General features: G+C 39.3%; 1 protein-coding gene across 2 annotated transcripts in view; it reads right to left on the bottom strand.

Moving 5' to 3' along the window:
* CLCF1 (cardiotrophin like cytokine factor 1) overlaps window positions 1–18,752 on the bottom strand; it is a 49,256-nt gene that overhangs the window by 12,566 nt on the left and 17,938 nt on the right. Inside the window, exon 1 of one of the 2 annotated variants that reach the window (XM_087950472.1) lies at window positions 9,527–10,424. The exons of the other annotated variant lie outside the window; for it this stretch is intronic. Within the exon in view, the coding sequence (XP_087806598.1) occupies window positions 9,527–9,572 (46 nt within the window). The 5' untranslated portion in view covers window positions 9,573–10,424. Of the gene's footprint in view, window positions 1–9,526; window positions 10,425–18,752 lie in introns of those variants that run through there. 2 annotated transcript variants of the gene reach the window in all.

Below are 18,752 nucleotides of genomic sequence, written 5' to 3'. Positions count from 1 at the left end.
TATTTTTCCCAAACAGAATGCATTAGCAAGCTGACACTGTATCTCATTGTTTAAATAAAGATTATAGTAGCCTTTTCACAATAACACGTAATTGTACAATTTGCCATTGCAACAATAATCTCTTATAAGAAACAGGAATAAGACCACTAGCTCAAATCCAGCACTTTAAGTACTATGTGAACTTTAATCAACACAAAAACATACACACAGAATGTGAGAAAATGGAAACAAAATTCCATTCTCTCTCAAAATTCAATAGCAAGTTGTACAACATTTCAGGTTCATTTCCTAGAATAAGGTTAGAGATCTGGGACCTTCCAGATGTTTTGGATATAATTTCCCCAGTCCATTGATACTGATTGTGTTGACTAGGCCTGTTTTAAGTTCAAAATATCTGGAGGATACCATTTTGTCTATCCCTAGGTGAACTAATAGTCTGTTTCAATATACAAATGCCTCTTTTGTTCACAGTAAGGCTACAAAGTTTTTCAAACTAGAGTTCTGTGAGAATTTGGTGGCGTTTTGTGAGACTAAGTTTAAAAAAAAGTTTACTTGAATGCAGCCAATTTTCTATCATTAAGAGCTTTGCCTCTTAATTAGAGATTCTGGTTTTTTTAAAAAAGGTAATTAACAGTTTCCAAGGCCAGAAAAAAATTGAAAAATCCTGTCTTTCATTTAGGTGATATGTTTCTTCCTATTTCACGTCCTACGGGTATTGTCTTTATATTTCTCCTACTTTAGATCTTGACATCTTTTTAAACCCTGCAGTGACTGGATTCACACAATCAGTTTTGAGCATTTGTTGAAAAATGTAGATGATCATTAGAATTTACCTAAATCAATAGTTAACTCTTCCCCCCACCCCCCAAAAATGAACTGCGTGTATTTTTCATACCTTCAGTTCAGGAATAACTCAATAACTATTTTATTTAGTTTATATCCATTCTGACAGAAAGCACAAGTCCATTTTTTTCCTTATAAAATTAGTCTCTGAAAATAGACTATGAACTAGGACTTGATTTCTTTGGGGAAATTATATGGAATTTCTTTGAAGGAAATAGATACACGTTTGTGTCTGTGTGCACGCACGCACTTATGTATAGTAGAAAAGCAGATTCAAGGTTTTACAGAGAACAGCTACAAGGAAGAAAAATAGCTTGTGAAAAACAAGAGATTGGTTCTCCAGCACTCCTCAGCATCAGACATTCACTACTGTATCAAAATCTGCCTTAAGCAAAGGCAAACGTATTGGTGCATCACAAGGCTGTGAAAATGCCCTGGTGGGTTTTCAGTCCAAATATTCCTTTTCTGTTGAAGGATAACTTTGGGTGGGGTGGAAAGGGGGTGAACCCGAAACCAAAGTGTCTGATGTTGACTTGCTGCTACTGATGAGTCACTAGAAAACTTCCTGATACCTGGAACATTTTTGCAGCTTAAAAAAAAATTGTTGTCTCAAAAGATTATGATGTTCAATGCAAGAACATTCAGCAGGAGGAGGTGGGGAAAAATGAACAATAGTAGTAGTTTGGGTGTAATTCCAAGAGATGGTGAGCACCACTTGAGCACCATTAGCATTGACAAAATCAACATCAGTCAATTGCAAAAGTCCGTTTTACTTGGAACAGCTGATATCCTGCAACAATACCTTTAATACTGTTAAAACAACTATATCTGCCTATCCTAAGCTCTTGGAAAGGACTTGGTAAGTGGATAAAAATGCCAAATTTAGCCTAAACATCTGACTGATTGTGAGACTAACAATATTAATGTATCATCATCCTGAGATGAAATCTTTTAAATATTATTAAACACCTGCCTATCCCAGGTCCTTGGGAAGGATTCAATAGGTGGACAAAAATTCGATCTAAACATCTGGGTGATTGCGTGACCAGCCAGAATAATAATAATTGAGGAAGCAGCCACCTGAATCATACAGGGTGGAGCAACAATGATAGCTCAACCACTATTTGATTTACAAGCATGTATGAGCTCTTCCTCCTGGCCACCCACATTAAAGGGCTTTCCTCCAGGCCTGGGAGTGTCAAAAAAAGATGATGGTTGGCATGTACTGCAGGTCCTTATTGCTTAGCCCTGTTCTGCTTCAGTAACCAAACCAGGGAGGGGTGCTGCATTAGAGATTAATGCAGGACAAGCAAGGAAAGTAGCTGATTGATCCCCCCTCCCCCAGGTTTCCTCTCCCACCAAAGATCAATCCTAAACCAAAGCCATCACCAATTTCCTTTAATGTAGGATGTAGCTGGGGTTGAGGAGGAGGAAATGAGAGCCCATCTTTGGGCTGCCCCCAATTGCTGAGTTCAATTGCTTTCCACCTACCCTTTGACTGAAAAGTTTGAGAACTGGAATGGGCAAGTTGTCTAGTCCTGAGGTTGAAGTACAAGGAATCCCTATGCAGAATGTATACTTGGCAGTAGGAAGAAAACTGGATTCATGTAACTGCAGGTACAAAACCATGAAGTCTGGTTTTAGATACCGGTCATTAATTTCTGCAACTTACAAAAAATATTTTCAGTAGATATTTTTCCATGGAGGTCGTTTAAGAAGTACTTCATTTTTGTTCATAATACAAATTACATTGAACTTTCCTCCCATAAAAGTCCCATGATCTTGGAGTATAAGTAATCTTGCAACATAATCCTGCATTTAACTGACCGTTTCCATATTATTGTTACAGAATGCATAGATTTTTATAACCATATTTTTATAATATAAATAATTTATATGAACATTCAAGATCTTTTGCTTATCGTTTATCATAATGTACTATATCAAAACTTCTAAATTGGAGGTGCATTTGTTCTGTAATTTCCTTTTCTTTTTGCTAATAATACCTCAGTAAGAAATGGTTTTTTTTTTTTTACTAATGTTTAAATGTAAAATATCTGAATATTTTGAGTTGTAAAATATCTGAAATTTCCAAGTAAATTTTCCCAGATGCCTTATCTCGTTTTTAAATGTTGGAAAACTGCTTGTTTCAATATTTTAGTAACATGTGTGCTAATGGTATGAATTACTGAGCCATTGTTGTACGATAAGTGCAAAAAGTGTAACTGTTGCATTTAAATAACCTTAATTATTAAGTTTTTAGGAATCAACTTAATTTTTAGCCATCCAGATAAAACACATTTTAGAGCGCAGGAACATGTAATATACTAAAGTTTTCTCCCTTTCCCTGAGCTATAATGTGCCAAGAAATAGAGGTCAGGCTCCACACAGATGCTGTGATACATTTGGTGAACGTATGTGGTGTGCTACATTGCTACCTGTATTCATTAGCTAGCCCAGGTCTGTTTTAGATAAACAGATTCCAAAGTCAAATTTTAAAAAGGAGGAGGAGGTGGAAGAGACCTAGCCTATGAGGAGCAAAACAAAGGGTTAATAGAAAGCAGTTGAAAGTTAAATGAAATTAGTATAGAAATTGTTTTGTATAACCCACTCCCCACCCACCCTGTAAAATATGTTAAAACCTGCTTGATCTTTCCTTTTCCCTCACTTTAACATCTTCTTGGCTTTCACAAAACCTCCTGAGACTGAAGGTGGGAACAATTTAACAATAAAAATTGGAAGTCTTGATTCACAAGGCCCATAACTGTGGGACAGATGTTGAATTAACCTGAGCTGCAGATTTCCTACACTGGCAAAGGACAAATGCCAAAGACTATATTGCAACTCATGTTAGGTGTGTTTTGCAAGGGGGAAAAATGTGCACTTGATTTTTCTGGCATTTTTCTTTTCTTTTTGGGGTTGCTGAGAAATGATCCTTTCCATAGAGCTTTTAAGAAGCAACACACCCCTTTGCAAACATGTTGCAGAAGGAAAACTGTTTCCTCAAACATACCAATCCTCTGTGGGAAATGCTACACCCCTGAGAATGCCATTGCATCTGCAGTAAAGCAGGAAAGGTGTGTTTGGGTTTGCTTAGCAACCTGAGATCACAAACCATCAAACAACAGTAACTGTTTGCTATTATCAGTAAGATTTGCCAGAGAAGCCCACATTGAATCTCTGTCAATTTGGCAGTTCAGAGACTTACATGACTCTATCTGCTCACACTTTAATTAAAAGCTGTATCTACAGAGCTGGTATCAAAAGCAACATCTGCCGAGCTATGGGACTTAATGAGAAATAGAATGATTGCAATTTTTTTAAAAGAATTGGTAATATTTCTTGTCAAGAAGTAGACATGCAGCTTTATCTTTGAGAAGATGCCATAGCCAGGGAACCCATTTGGTTATATTTATACAGTATGATTATTTATATTTTTGTCAATTTGTAGTGCAGATTATATAATCCCATACCATTTTACCATCAGTCAAAACATGTGGACTATTTTTTTTCACTCCCCACAAATTTGTTTTCTCTGAATTATGTATGAAGATTACATAAAATGCACAACTGACTAAAAGCCCAAATTCATGTTAGCCGAACCAAATTAATGAATGCAGAAATATAGTATATATTTATATAGTATGTATGCACTGGTAAAATCCAGAATTTGTCATCTTGATTAAATTTGCCACTGTTTCCATCGTAGGATTAAACTTGGCTCCATCTTTCATTATTCTTGAGCCCCCAAAAAACAGTACTGTCTACCACTTCTACTTTTCCATAGTCAATTGTAAATTTACTAAGTATACTGGCTAGCACTACCTTATCTTCTTAAAATTAACCATTGGCCACAATTAGATTTCCTAATGAGATTTTTAAAAAATCTTCTACAGTATGAATTTAGCTAATCAGTAGTATTACTTCTAGTAGATAGTGGCAATAGCCAAATTTTGAACTGTGACTATAAAAACAAGGTATTTTCTAATAATGTTTTGAGTTTTTAAATGTATTATAGTTTCTATTACTTTACCTAAACTGCTTTATTTTCTATTCCTATTATTTTATTCCTATTTCCATCTAAATATCTCAACTGCTAGTGCTTCCACCCTCCTCACACCAGATTCCAGCTGTCATCTCTGCCAATATTGCCATTCATTAACATGTTTGTTGTTTCAATTAAACAGATATGGGCTCAATGTGCATCTTTATCTTGCTATCTTCTCTATTTTGAATTCCATTTCCTAAGATTCAGTTTTTACAATTGCTGCTTCTTCATTGTAAAGAATATTTACTATAAAAAATAATCAGGTATTTTGGTATGCCCAATTCACCTCAGTATGTTCCATATGTTCTAGATCTAAACAATCATGTGTTGCTGTAATCAATAAAGAAAAGATAAACTTCTTTCTTAACTTGCTTGCTCCAGTATCTATTGGATGTTAGTAACGGATAACCCATCTCTCTCTGAACTGCCTTTTCTGAAACTTGCCTGTTCATCTCTTTCCTTGTACACCTATGTAAGGTTTTAAGTAAAGTTTTGTTTGCAAGTAGAAGTCAGTGAAGTTGTTCAGTATTCTGCATGTTCTTGAATTGCTCTACTTCAGTATACACACAAACACATTTTTCAGTCATTCAGTCTTGTTTGATATTTGTTGACATAAAACTGTTAGCATTTTAATTGCTCCACCTTCTTCAGCTGTAAACTAGGTAAGAGGTACTTCATTCACGCCTGGAACTGTCTTATTTTATAGATGTGGGAGAATGACTCTGCATTCCTCATCCATGTGCCTCTGCATATAATGAAACTCTCTTTCTACTCTCTGGGCTTTTTAAGATGGTCCTCAAACATTTCTTTTGGAAGAACAGAAAGAGCTACATGGAAATCACTTGGAATTCTTCAATGGATGGTAGGAAGAAACTATTAGGGAAGAAGAAGCACAATAGCCTTAGATTAATTTTTACATGTACAAGGTAGTATTGGGAAATGTTAGGAATAGAAGTTTAAGGACATCTGGATGACCATAGATGTATTAGCTGCTGGTCCAGAAGAGTTCAATATATTAATTTTTACTAGAGCTGGGTATGTTTCAATGCTTCAGACACTGCACAGCATCTACCTGTTAATGGGCTTTTTCAGGTTTTTAATTACAAACCTGAAAATAAGACCCCACCACTTTAAGGAGACCACTGCTTTAAATTCAAGCTACTCTTAAAAAGTGCTTTTTTTCAGGCTCCTGAAAGAAGCTGAAAAAAGTCATCCTGCTTTAACAAATTGCAGAGGTGTTGTGCTCAAATAAGGTTGAACCCTTTATTTCAGATCATTTTCCCTACTTTTTATCATCTCGTGGTAAATGGAAGGAGGCTCCTTATCTGATCGTGCCTGTCTATAGCAGCCTTAGTGCTGGTATGGAAAGTGACTTCTGCATATGTGTTCATAAATTGAACATCTGGTATCCATCACAGTGGCAGCCATGATCAAACTCAATAACTCTAAAATTTAGCCCCCTGGCACTAAACTGCAGAAGAAATCACTTCTTAGTAGCGGGTGGGAATGAGAGATAAGTAATATACAGAGCAATAATCCCAGGTCTATAAACAACTACACTGCTATGTTCAGTGTTATGTAAATATGATTAAATACTCATCAAACCTAAAAAATAGTCCTATATTCCTTACGCTTAATTGTTCAGCAGGCTCTAAACATTTAGACTGCAATTTCTACTTTATTTTTTTTGTACCACTTCCATTCCCATCACCCTTTTGCGAGAGTGGGAAAGCAGAAACACTTAGAAAACCAACATGAAATTCCCAAAATCTTATTTACATAACCAGCACTAAGGTTATAATTCAGTATAACATTTGGAGATTTCTGAGATGCCACATTATGCTTTAGTTTCACTTTTCCTTAATTTATTTATTTTATATGTTAAATCATAATTGCACTACTGGTATTTTATAACAAGTATAATTTATAATTTATTTATTAGATTAACTTATGTGTCAAACAATTGGCAACTGGTGCAGAATTGCTTTGTTGTAAATAAAATTGCATATGCACCTCACAAGTAGGGTTTAATTTCTCACTGTCCAGAAGTGGCAATTCTTATAAAAACCAAGGGTTGGGAATCTTACATCTGAAACTTCTTGCCTTCAGGTTGTAATTGGTGAGGAATAACAGGATAAGCAAACAGGCATCTTTAACATGACTTTTATTGGTCATTATTTTTTTCCTGGGGGAAAACAGAAACTTGTTCCTTTGCCCCACTGTCTTTTGAAGTTAAACTGAAATCTTTGCACTTTTTATAGTCTATCTTAATTAGGCCCTATTTAACATTCAAACTATACTGCACCAGCAACTTACAGTATTTCCCCTCCCTTTTTTCTTGCTTTGTTCAAGATTCAGTCTGTAAGAAAGTCCCAGTGAACACAATGTTTGGTCATGACAGATCTAATCAAGATAATGCTCTATGGCAGATCTGGGCATTTTATAGCCTGCCTGGCCCTTCGGCTGTTCTGTCCAACCTGCGGTGGTGGCCTTGGCAGAGCAGCCCTCCACAACAGTCTTGGTTTCTCATGTGGCCCCTTGGGAAAAATAATTGCCAACCCCTGCTCTATTGTTACATCAAGAGGATCTTTCCCTTAATGATTTAACATGAATAACTGCCACTTCCATCCGAACCTTTACTGTGCTCTCTTATTTTGGGAACTAATGGTCAGTAAACTACCAATTTAAGGATACTGGAAAGAGATTGCAAAGAGATTTATTGCACAATATATTGCAAAGCTGACTGGCCCATCATATGTACAAATTTTACATTTTTTTGTTGTTACCACTAACCATATGCATGGCCATTTACACAGAATCAAAGCATATGTCACTGCAAAAATCACAATGAAATATATTTGCACCAACTTTTTATACTTCCCCCACCAAGTACCTCACTGCAAGGTGCCAGATAGATCAAAAAGAAGTCTTCTAAATCAAAGGAAATAGTTCTTCCTCTGTATTCTGCAATGGTCAGATTCCATTCTGGGCACTGAACTTTAAAGAAGCATTTAGATAAAACTGAACTAGTACAAAGAATGGCAAAGAAGGTGATCAGAAACAGAAGACTACCCTGTGGAGAGAAACTACAAGAAAGGGACAAATTTTGTCTTCAGTAAAGAAACCGAAAGGGAAATATGATTGTCAAGGATGTTACACAAAAGGTGGTTGCGACCTCTATCACTCCATGGTGTGGGGCACAGGATAATGGTCTGAGTTATAGAAAGGCAAAATTTGGTTGGGTGTTAGGAAAAATTCCTAATAGTAAGAACATTTTAACAGTGAAACTATTTTCCTGCTGTGTTACTCAGCTGCCCTTTGCCAGATGGCTGCAATAGAGCTATCTATCAGGGTTGCACTAATTTGGATTGCTAAACTGAACAGGGTGTTGGACTTGACATCAAAATGGAACCTTCCAACCCTAATATTCTATTAAAATGTGCTTACGTAGAGGAAGCATTTTAGCTCCATACAAAATAATTACACGTATCTTTCCTGACAAAATATTTCATTTTTCAACATGATTTTGGCATAAAGAAATTTGACAGGAATAACTATTTCTCTGCTCCTTCCCCATCGTTTATATTTCTTCCAGGAAAGACTTCACCTCTTCATTTGGCTGTCTAAAAAACATAGGAGACCTTGCTGTTGTGGTTTTGCTGTTGTGATTTAAGGATGAGTAACTACCCCAATCCAATCTGGCCGTCACAGGTAAGTACAAAGTACTATTTATGCCAGGATAGATTGGCATAAGATCCTAATAGGATAAATTTTCATCCCAGGAACTGAAAACACCACTAAGGCATAGTCATGGCTATGGCAGAATAAAGCCTGCCTATATTTGTAACACAGCACAGCAGTGGTGAATGACATTAAGAGACTTAAAGGGAGCCCTCTACTTACAACTGTCATTTAGCCCAGAACAATGGTCATAAATTGTGCTGGTTAAGTGGTCACATGATCGTTTTTACTACCTTTTTGTGGCGTTGTTAAGCAAACAGGGCTGTCATTAAGCAAACACCATGGTTATTAAGCAAATGCAGTGGTTAAGTAAATCCATTATCCGTAACGGACAGTTTTGCAAGAAAGCAGAATACCAGTTTCCACCAAAAAGTCATAAACTGTGGTCACATCCTTCAAATAGCCGCAAATGCCAGTCAGTTGCCAAGTGCCCCAAGTGCAATCCTGACTGCGGGGAGGTGGGGGAGCTGTCATAACTTTGAATCTGAGTTTGGGAGATCCCCATTGCTAACTTTGAATGGTTGCTAAATAACCAGTCAACAGTTGAGGACTACCTATATAAATCCCTGCTATAGTATATGCAATACTTCCTGTCAAAGCTTTGGTCTAGCTATTCTATGCCTGCAAGTATTGTGCAACCTGACTCTTAATGGGCTAAGGAGGACCCTGGTATTAGACAAGCCAGTCAGTGAGGATGTGCCCATAGGCCTGTGCAACATTCAATAAAACCTTTGGGGCCTACATCTAACCAAGGCACTATCACTCCCTGGCAGTATTCCTCTTCTGTTGTGTCCCTAGGAAGTTGCCTTAATCTCATTCCCAACTAGTATTTCCTTCCTTATTTCACTGCTACTCAAAAGTGTGCAGACCCTGCTAAGCTTCCTCACACCTTACCTTGAAGGGAAATCAGGTGCTTGACATTGACTGGAAAGAGAAGCATCAGAGGCAGCCATAGCTTCTTGCAGACTCCAGAATGGCCGACAAGCACTTCCCTTCAGCTGTGGAGAAAGGCTTGTGGGTTGCCCTTGCTGTAAAGATATGTTTATGTAGGAGTAGCTTTGAACGCAGTAGGGTACCCCCCCCCCTCTCCAAGTACACCCACACACTGGGTTTCACAAGAATACGTGCAGATTTCCTTGTTAGGCAGCTAAGTTCGCTGGAACAATCTTGATTGAGGTTTTAGGATGCGCAGCATTATCTATACTAATCTTCCCTCTGGCTTTCTTTCTTGGGTTTCCAACAGAGCGGCAGCTTGTGCCAATTTCTGCCAGGCAGGCAAGCAGGCAGGACGACCCCCACCCCCACAAAAAACCACGGCAACGTTGAGAGCCGTAACTGGCTCAGAAAGCGCGGAGGTCACCAACCCTGGGCCTTAAATAGGGGATCTGGAAGGGTGGAATGGCCGGACGGGGTTGTATCAGTTCCGCGAGCGGCAGGAGGGAAAATAGTTCGCCTTTCTTCTCTTCGCAGCGGAGCTCAGCTCGCCCTGCCAGCTGCCGCCTCAGGAAGCGAGCACGTCCAGCTGCTGGGGCTGGGTCGGAAGCAGGCGAGGGACAAGGATCAGGGCGGCGGGGTTTGCTTTGTCTCCTTCTTCTCGCCATTAAATCATTTCCCGGCGCTCTTCTTCTCCTATCCGGCCATCTTCCTCTACTTCCCCGCCGCAGCTCCACTGGCCTGCTCCCGCCCCACGCGCCGAGCCTGCGGCTGACCCCCTTCCTGCCGGGCTTGGCTGGGGCCCGGAGTGAAGCTGGACCTGGTTCAGCGGAGGAAACCGGCAACCCATTAAAGCAGGTGTCACATGTTTCTTCACCTGGGTCACTTGGCATGTGCAGACTGCAGTTTCCCTTTAAGAGCCTAACTCGGAGAGGCCAAGGAGAGTAGTGAGTTAGTGAGTTGTGGTTCCATCGCATTTCTGGATTTCCATTCCCCCCCCCCCTCCACATACATACACACAAACACACACACACACAAAACTGAGGGGCCCAAGCAAGTCTAGCATGTGGGAAATTTTTCTATTCCCACCCACTTTTTTTCCACTGTATAGCAACTCGTGCAGGCACTTGTGGGTTTTTTTCTTTCAACCCCCTCTCCCCCTATTACACACACACATTATAATCATCTACAAGTATTGTTCCCCAGCCATACAGCTTCTGACCTGAAGATCAAACCTGCAAAACTGAAAGGGCTGCAGATGCCAAACCAACAAGAAAGACATGAGTCATTGGAATGAGCAATTCAAATCCCCAGCCAAAATGGGCTGCATCGGATGGATCCCTATACAGAATAATTGTTGAAGTCATGGCAATTCCCACATGCTGGGTCACAAGGTGTTCGGGGGTGGAACATTTTTAGGAAGTCATCAGCCTGCCAGGACTTACACTATAGCACAAGAAGTTGGAATCAATGTGAAAGTTATGAACAAATTCAATTTGGAAGGGGGGGGCTCCTCCCTTAACATTTTCAAAGCAGCAGGATGCCTAATTTCACCTCCACCAAATTGGCAAACCAAAAGCTGCAAATTCTCAAAACACTGGCAAGGGTACATGTCCCATTATGAACATTAAAACACACTACAAGCTGACAATTAGCACATAAAAAGCATCAATAAAACTACAAGTGAATCATACAACAGCCCAGATACTAAAAGGAACAACAGTGCAGCCAAAATGAATATGCCATATCAGAGTTGGCTAGTATGAACATTCCTAAAAATGCTTGTATGCCATTACCAATATCTAGCACTGGAAGATTCCAAAAAGGAAGAATTAATGTTACTTATAAAAATACTCTAAAATCATGGAGATGTTTCACCTGGTAGCCTGTAGAAATATCCAGGATGGGACTCTTTAGCAATTCTGTATGGTTGCAGAAAAAGCCCCTAGTTTTGCGTGGCTACTTTCAAACTCCCCAAAAATATCTTCTTAAGACAAAAAAAAGGCAGAATGAAGATGTCTCAACACTATCCTTACGCTTCCTGCTAATTTTAGAAAATATTTTCCTTGGAAAAATGAAGGGAAACCATGGCGGCTTCCCATCTATTTTGCCCTATAAGAAATTACTCTAGGGGGAATTAGAAGTTTTTTTAAAAAATATTGCTGCTATTGTAATCATCACTTTCTTTCCCAGACTACAAAACTACTACAGAAATAAAGAGACTGCAGTAATTTGATGGATATTTGTAACCTTTTAGAATTACCTTTCCTGAAATAAAAGGGCCAAGACATTGTAAAATATTACTATGAAAGGAACATGCCATAGGAGACAACAGAGCACAAAATTCAAGCTGGGATTGTAAACATCAAAGCTATTTTCTTCCACCACCCCATTAATATGTTTTTTTTTTCTGAGCAGAAGATAACACTGGATCCCATTTCCAAACTCAATTCAAAATGCCAATTTTGATTTTTAAAACTTGGACACCAAAGAAAATAAGGCATCTAAAGAATCTATTGTCTCAATATGCTCTGTCCTGAATATGAACATTTTCAGCTAAGCACTGTAACCAGTATATTGTACATGGACTTCTCTCTGATGGGGATTCAGTGTTTAGGAAGACATATATCTACTCTAGTCATTCATTTCTTGCTTTGGTCCCAAAGGGGAAAAGCAGAGGTGGCATTCAGCAGGTTCTGACCAGGTCTGGAGAACCGGTAGCGGAAATTTTGAGTAGTTCGGATAACAGTAAATACCACCTCTGACTGGAGATTTTACAGTATCCTTCCCTTACCATGCCCACCAAGTCACGTGCACAGAACCAGTAGTAAAAAAATTTGAATTCCACCACTGGAGAAAAGGTTTATTTGATTTGTTTTATCTTGGCAGAGTTTCTATTTTCTTATGCTGTTTTTATTAGTTTTGGTATATATTGATTTTACAGTAGTGTGTAGTATATAACACACCTATGGAGTGTTTGGTGCTCTCTATGCGTGATTGTTTTGCTTGCTGATGTTTCATTACCCAACTAGGTAACATCAACAGTGTGAATTAAAGTGGGATTTGCTGCCTGTTTATACAAGGAGGAAACTACACCTCCACCCAAACTGACAAGGCAAGCAATGGCATATAAACAGCCAGCAAACCCTACACTTACTTGCAGTGAAGATGTTACCTAATTTGATAATGAAATATCTGCAAACAAGCTCAGAGGGTATCAGAATCTCATAGTTCAACCCTGAGCTACGGATAATCTCTTCTATTGGAACATAAACGCTTGTGATTCTGGTTGACGTTAGCTACTGGGCAGGTATGGGATTTAAAAGGATGAATGAAAGATAGCATGGGGCAATTTCAGATGAACAGCAAGAATCAGAAGACATTATGCAGCAATTCTTTCCATCAAAATAATTTTGGAAGAAGCAGTGGAAAAAGAGCTACAAATGAAAGACTTCCATAAAATTATGAGAATAAGGCAGGAAAATGGGATGTTCAAGTTGTCTGGAAACACTCACTGTCTGCAAATTCCCTATTATGTTATAAACTTACTGGGAGGTCACTGAAAAGGATTAAGAATGAAGATCCCCTGCACAGTGAACTATTAAAACAGAGGGGGGACGAACAGCAGTAAAGATTAAGAGAAGAAAGCCTAACTGAAGGGATAGAAAACAGAGATTCTCTGTTACTTCTGCTGCAGCACTATGCTGTTTCTTCCTCTGCTTCCATTTCAAACCCAGCTCAGGTAATATGTTCAATACATAAATCTCAATATGGGAGAAGCAATGAACAATTCTTTCCCTGTGTCAGATATGCAGTGATCAGTGGTAGGATTCAAATTTTTTTTACTACCAGTTCTCTGGGCGTGGCTTGTGGGCATGGCAGGGGAAGGATACTGTAAAATCTCAATTCCCTTTCCACTCCTGGGGGAAGGTTACTGCATAATCTCATTCCCTCCCCACCCCACTAACCTGCTTTCCAGCTCCGTTCTCCTGTGCAGGGCAACAAAAGAAGACCCAGCCAATAAGCTGGGACTCGGGAGGCAGAAAATAGATGGGAGCGGGGCCAGTCAGAGGTGGTATTTGCCGGTTCTCCGAACTACTCAAAATTTCCACTACCAGTTCTCCAGAACTGGTCAGAACCTGCTGAATACCCACCTCTAGCAGACATGTCTAACACTTGATCATCTCTATGGCAACACAGTGGTTTCCATCTCGGAGCCTCTGTGTCCATACCCAAATCTTCCATGTGACTGGCACCTCCTATCATGAGGGCTCCAGCTCATGGAGAGAAAAAACCTAGTGTACCCCAAAACTCCTGGCTGAAAGCAATTGTATTCTCAGAGGAAGATGATTCAGTGACAGAAATAGCAGGAATTAGAGAGTGGCAGAACCCCTCACTATTTCTCTCAGGCTGAGGATTACACACAGAGGTATTGCTTAATCAGACTCCAGACATTCCAAGTACTATGAATTTTAAAACTCGATATGCTTTTGTCCTCTTCCCTCATATTTCTTTTTAGTATCTTCCTGTTTAGATCCTATCAACAGTAAAGGAAGTAACAGTCCAGAAATACACCACTGGATAAAATAGTTGGTAGAATAGCAATAAAAGCCTTGGAAAAAATATTTAAAATCTCATAATATGTTTATAACTACTAAGATCAGAATCATGCAAGCAATGGTTTTCCCTGTGATCCTCTATTGAAGTAAAACAGATTTTGAAGAAGCAGGATAGAAACAGGATTGACCCTTTTAAACTTTGAGGGTGGACAAGACTTGACAAAAACTACGGATAGCTAAGAAAACAAGCCAAGGATCATCAATCCAGAATTTTCATTCAAGGCACAAATGATTAGGCTCAGATTACCATATTTTGAGCACATTATGTAAATACCTAGATAGCTCTCTGGAGAAATCTATCATGCTGAGAAAGATAGATAGAAAGAAAGCTAGAAAGAAAGAAAGAAAAGAAAGAAAGAAAGAAAGATAGATAGATAAAGATAGATAGATAGATAGATAGAAGATAGAAGAAAGAAAGATGAAGAAGAAGAAGAAAGAAAGAAGAAGAAGAAAAAAGAAAGAAAGAAAGAAAGAAAGAAAGAAAGAAGAAAGAAAGAAAGAAAGAAAAAGAAAGAAAAAAGAAAGAAAGAAAGAAAGAAAGAAAGAAAGAAAGAAAGAAAGAAAGAAAGAAAGAAAGAAAGAAAGAAAGAAAGAAAGAAAGAAAGAAAGAAAGAAAGAAAGAAAGAAAGAAAGAAAGAAAGAAAGAAAGAAAGAAAGAAAGACAAGAAGGGGATGATCAGCAGCAAAGAGAATAAACTCAATAACAATGGAAATGATGCATCACTGAAAGTTCTGAAGAACCTGGCTGGGGGGGACACATCATCCTGGAGAAGGCTTATCTTGAGATCATAATCAGGTCTGGTTAAGATAGCAAATTTAAGAGTAGACAATAGAAACATATACACATTAAAGCTTAGTCCTTGACTTTAAAAGGTTCCCATTTTGCTGCATGCGGATGATTTTGCTCCACACATGGGCAATGTTTTATAACCTAAACAAAAGGCCTTCAGGCCTTGGAATGCGAAATGAAGTCAGTAAGGCATGTGGCATAAGAACTTTCTAAGAAAACAATGCTGGATAAAGCCAAGATTTCTATCAGTAAAATGTTTCCTTTGGTCTCCCCAAAAAATAACTTATGTATCCGATAGATCCACTTTATTCCTGAATTTTAATGTGATTGGGAGAAATCTGTAGATTCTACCTCTAAGCCTGAACATCTGAAACTGCATTGAGCACATCTTTCTTTTGAGCCCCCAATGTTCACAATTTTCTTGGGTCTCTGGGACCTCACACTCAGAGCTGCGATGGCACATTCCCCAGCCTGGGCTTGGTTTCCCCAGCACAGCAGGCATTGTGACTTCATCCTGCTGGGCAGTGTCAAGCTCAGTCTAAAACATCTCTTCTTTGCTCTGTAGCAAGTTGGGAAACTATGTGGTCTGCAATTTGCTGTCTTATTGGGCAGTATAGGGTTAATGTCTGCTTTAAGTGATCGCCCAATAATGTTGTTCTGTAACAAAGAAATTGGACTGCCTTTAGCATTGCGAAAGGCTTCTGTCCTCTGCCACCTTCCTGTAAACCAGCCTCACCCCAATTTGCTGACCTTTTCCAGTTCAGGGCTCCCCATAAAAATAGTTCTGACTCCATTCTGTGATTCCACCCTCATCCTGCTATTCTAATCCTCAGCCCTCTGTAAATAGCTCTGCTTATGCCCATGATTCCTGCAAACCTGTCCCTGGGATTACAGATGCAAATAACTCAGCTTCACCCCCTGTTTCTCATGTATAGGCCGGCAACCAACAATGCCAGTTCTAATATCCCAGAACAGCACTGCCCACAGCTCCAGTATTTTAACAACAGCAAACCTGCTCTTTCTAGATTCTAGAATTCTGCCAATATTTTCCATGACATGTTCCACTGCTTTCCATTTTCTGTTTGGTTTTAAGTACTGTGAACAAGCAAGATTCACGTAATTGAAAAATTTGCAACCTGGCCTTGGAGATGTCAGTGCTTTATTATTTCAAAAATGAAATGTGTCAGACAGAATTGCTTTCTTCTTTCTCGAAGAAATCCTGTTTATGAATCTCACTTTGTTAATGCATATGTTGTCCAGTTCCCAGGAATAAAAGGAAGGTATTGAAATATGACTCTGTGTGTTTTCAGATCTGCTTTTCCCACTCTGCTAGTCCACCACAGACTGACTACAAAACAAAGGTAGGCATTCCATGCCACAACATGGATCACTCCTACTGACTTGATAGTAGCACCTGCTCTTTTTCTAAGTATCTAAAACACATTTATTAATGTCTATTTGTTTTTAAAAATTAGAATCTGAAGGAGAGATGTGAGATAGTAAAGAAGGGGCCAGGGATTGGTGATATCTGAGTGTAAACATCTGCTGTCTTTGATTGCAGGAAATTACATAGTTTGTCATTATAAAGCAAGAAAAGTGATATCTTTTTCTGCCAATGGAGGAGTTTGCAAGAATTGAGATATACAGAATGTGCCATTAGCACAATGGAAAGGTATATCTATGCCAAAACGTTCTGCAGCCAGCATTTTAACAAGGGGGAGAGAGAAAGCATGGCTCATTCACTCAAGGGCTTTGATTTCTCATTACTGCATCATGAGTCACTGGTTTGCATAACAAGAATCTACTGATGCAACTTCTCCAATTGTTGGAAGGTGTGCTCGGGCAACCTGGAAACGAAGGAAAATAACTTGTACCCCAAGTGGGTGAAGCCCACCCCCCTTTCTTGCAACTTCTTGGGCGAGCCTCTGCATAAACAGGAATAGCAGGAAGAGGAGGGGGAGTAGGGGAAGCAACAGAGATTGTGCCTGGTTAAGCCCTGGGATAGATTGACCCTGACAGATGTTTACAGTGGTGCTGAAGAAGGAGGGTTATTACAGAGCTGCAGACTAAACATCTTCATGCAGGGAGGGAGCAATAACCCCCCCACACGGCCCCCCAGTTCTACCAAACCTACATCTGAAAAGAGAAGAGGGAGATGACAATTCCAGAATGTGGCCCCCAGGTTCCATGACAGGGCCAGAGCCACCTGGTGAAATTGGGAGGCATGTGGGAAAAGATGCCCACAGTTGCCCCAGGATTGTGTTCCAGAATGTTTCCAAGTTCAACTCGCTCTTGAGGAGTGGGCAAAATTTTAAGTGTTGAGCTTGGGAGTAAGAGATGTCCTGAGGAATGGGCAGAAGGCAGCATGATTCAAATGAGAGGCTGGCTGGAGGCAATTCCTTGTGGGAAAGAGAGGAAGCCAGGCAGAAATAATGGTCTATTTGGACTCAAAAAATCTATGGATGCTCCTGATGTCAAAACCTTTATGAAACATAGGGAAAGGTCATGTCTGGTGGCAGAACATTCTGATTTGGCAGACATATTTCTTGGAAAGGTTTGGCCTCTGCATGCATGTGAATGAGGTGGGATAGAATGGGATGGTGAAGGAATTCCCATCATTTCCCAGAGCTAAGATTTCCCAGGATTCTGGTTCCTGCCAGCAACCGTCTGTCATCCTAATTCACTAATCCAGATCCATGGAAGCATTTCAATCCTCAGTTCAAGGTCAGGATGTAGTTTTGGACCACCAGTGTGTTAACATTCCTCTACATATACAAAGCCTAGAAGCAAACAAAGTTAATTTGCTCACGTCCATTTTTGCAAAATTGCATTTGAAGATTTGGAAGGAAAGAAAACATTCCCTCGCTTTATTTGCATTCACTTTTATATTTATACACTATCCATTTTGGCTCTGTTCAACCCTCCAGAGTAGGCTTGTCAGCAGTTTGCCTTTAAAGCATCCCCTGCTCCAAATCGGTTGCCAATCTTGAATGTAGTCTCTAACTGCTGGTTGCTGAAATCAACAACTAGGTTCACATGTACAGCCATGGTTTATCAAGGTGTTTTTTTTTTAATATTCCACAATTAGCTGGATGTACACAACCCACTAAGCTGTAGTCTACAACTTACTGCACACAATGACTAAATCAAATCAGTAATGTTATGTGAACTAGACCACAGTTCGACAGAGGCACTGGGACCTTTGGACTTTTCAAAAATGTAAACTTGACTATATAGATCTTTTGTACAATACAGCAGGGCCATTCCTGAAAATGAAATTTTGTTCACTTCTATGTGATGGCCGTTCATGTATTCTGTGTATTATTGTGCCCTTCCTTCATCTTATCTTCTTTGGGTTAAGCATATTTGGTTCCTTGAATATTTCCTCATAGGACTTGTACATATTTCTAACCATCATCATCAACTCCCTGTTTGTCAATATCCATTCTTAGAAACTCCTTCACATTAATAAGCAAAAAGTCAAGTTTGATTTTTAAATGGACACCTCCTAGCTGAGCACTCTTCTGTGAAAAGAGATGGGGAAGAGAAGGAAATTGCAGCTTAGCATAGCCTTGGAGTGGGTAAGACAGGTTTGCCTAGTTTAAATGAATTCAAGACTCCTTGGCCAGATGGATTACATCCCAGGGTACCAAAGGAACTGGCAGAAGTATTGTGGAACCACTCTCAGTATTATTTTTAGAATTCCTAACATCCTAGTAAGGTCCCCATTAAAGTGAGCAAACATCTGCATCTTCAAGAAGGGGAAGGAGGAGGACTT

Source organism: Notechis scutatus, chromosome 1 (assembly GCF_049901735.1).
Source record: "Notechis scutatus isolate UNSWTSFEM ecotype Mainland chromosome 1, rNotScu1.2, whole genome shotgun sequence".
In the NCBI taxonomy this organism is placed as follows: Eukaryota; Metazoa; Chordata; class Lepidosauria; order Squamata; family Elapidae; genus Notechis; species Notechis scutatus.
Note: the sequence above shows the minus strand (reverse complement) of the source record. Positions and strands in the feature narration are given on the sequence as shown.